This window comes from Perkinsus marinus, assembly GCF_000006405.1.
Source record: "Perkinsus marinus ATCC 50983 genomic scaffold scf_1104296952222, whole genome shotgun sequence".
Lineage (NCBI taxonomy): Eukaryota > Perkinsozoa > Perkinsida > Perkinsidae > Perkinsus > Perkinsus marinus.
This window is the reverse complement of record NW_003208953.1, coordinates 1-943: the sequence shown is the minus strand read 5'-3', so window position 1 is coordinate 943 and position 943 is coordinate 1. Positions and strand designations below refer to the sequence as shown.

The 943-nt window shown below is 46.4% G+C and overlaps 1 protein-coding gene across 1 annotated transcript; it reads left to right on the top strand.

The window, feature by feature from the left end:
• Nucleotides 1–10: 10 nt before the first annotated feature.
• Pmar_PMAR022934 (clathrin heavy chain, putative) lies at nt 11–863 on the top strand (the record flags this gene model as incomplete). The annotated part of the gene is made up of 5 exons (XM_002777165.1): nt 11–46; nt 115–206; nt 309–434; nt 488–691; nt 749–863. Coding segments are annotated over 5 exons (573 nt in total), but the record flags the coding sequence as incomplete, so codon positions are not given.
• Nucleotides 864–943: the final 80 nt, after the last annotated feature.

Below are 943 nucleotides of genomic sequence, written 5' to 3'. Positions count from 1 at the left end.
TTCACACGATATGTCTCCTGAGTTCCTCACCAACTACATTGGGAAGGTGGGAGATCCGGTTTCGAGAAAATGCAAGGTTGGGAGCGTTTGTAGGTTCTCGGCAACGGCACGGAGAATTCAAAGGGTGTGGCTTTGGAGTTGATCGAGGATATGCTGCGTTATAACAGACAACAGAACACCCAGGTTGTTGTACAAGTGGCCATCAAGTAGTACTCTCTAACTCTTCCCATTAAGTCGGGTCTTGAATATATAACTCTTATACTGTGGTGTATATGAGTAGCGCGAGTTGTGGTATGGGCTAGCATTAGGTACCACGAGCAGTTGGAAGTTAATAAGCTGGTGGCAATTTTCGAGAAGTATCAATGTTGGGAGGGAATGTTCTTTTTCTTGGGCGGGATACTGTCGAGCAGTCAAGATCCTGATGTCCACTTCAAGTAAGAAAAGCAGTATGGCGGGGCGGTATGGTAGGATCGTTGCTTCATTGTAGATATATAGAGGCAGCTGCTAAGCTGGGTCATATGCAGGAGGTTGAGAGGGTTGTTCGAGAGAGTCAATACTATGACCCTGTGAAGGTGAAGGACTTCCTTAAGGAGGCTAAACTGCAGGACCCGAGACCACTTATTTATGTCTGTGATATGCATGGCTATGTGGAGGAGCTTACTGACTACCTCTATTCAAACAACCTTATGAAGTAATGGAAGATATGTTGAGATTGGGATGGTATGAACATGAGTGAATTTGGTATCAGGTATATCGAGGTTTACGTGACCAAGGTGAATCCATTGAACTGTCCCACTGTAGTCGGGACGTTGATCGATAGAGACTGCTCTGAGGACTACATAAAGAACAGCATCCTCGGCAATGTGAGCAGCACCAGCATATGGCCATTAGCACGTCCTCGTCATTATCACCCATCAGCAGGTCCGGTCTCTGTGCCCAGTGG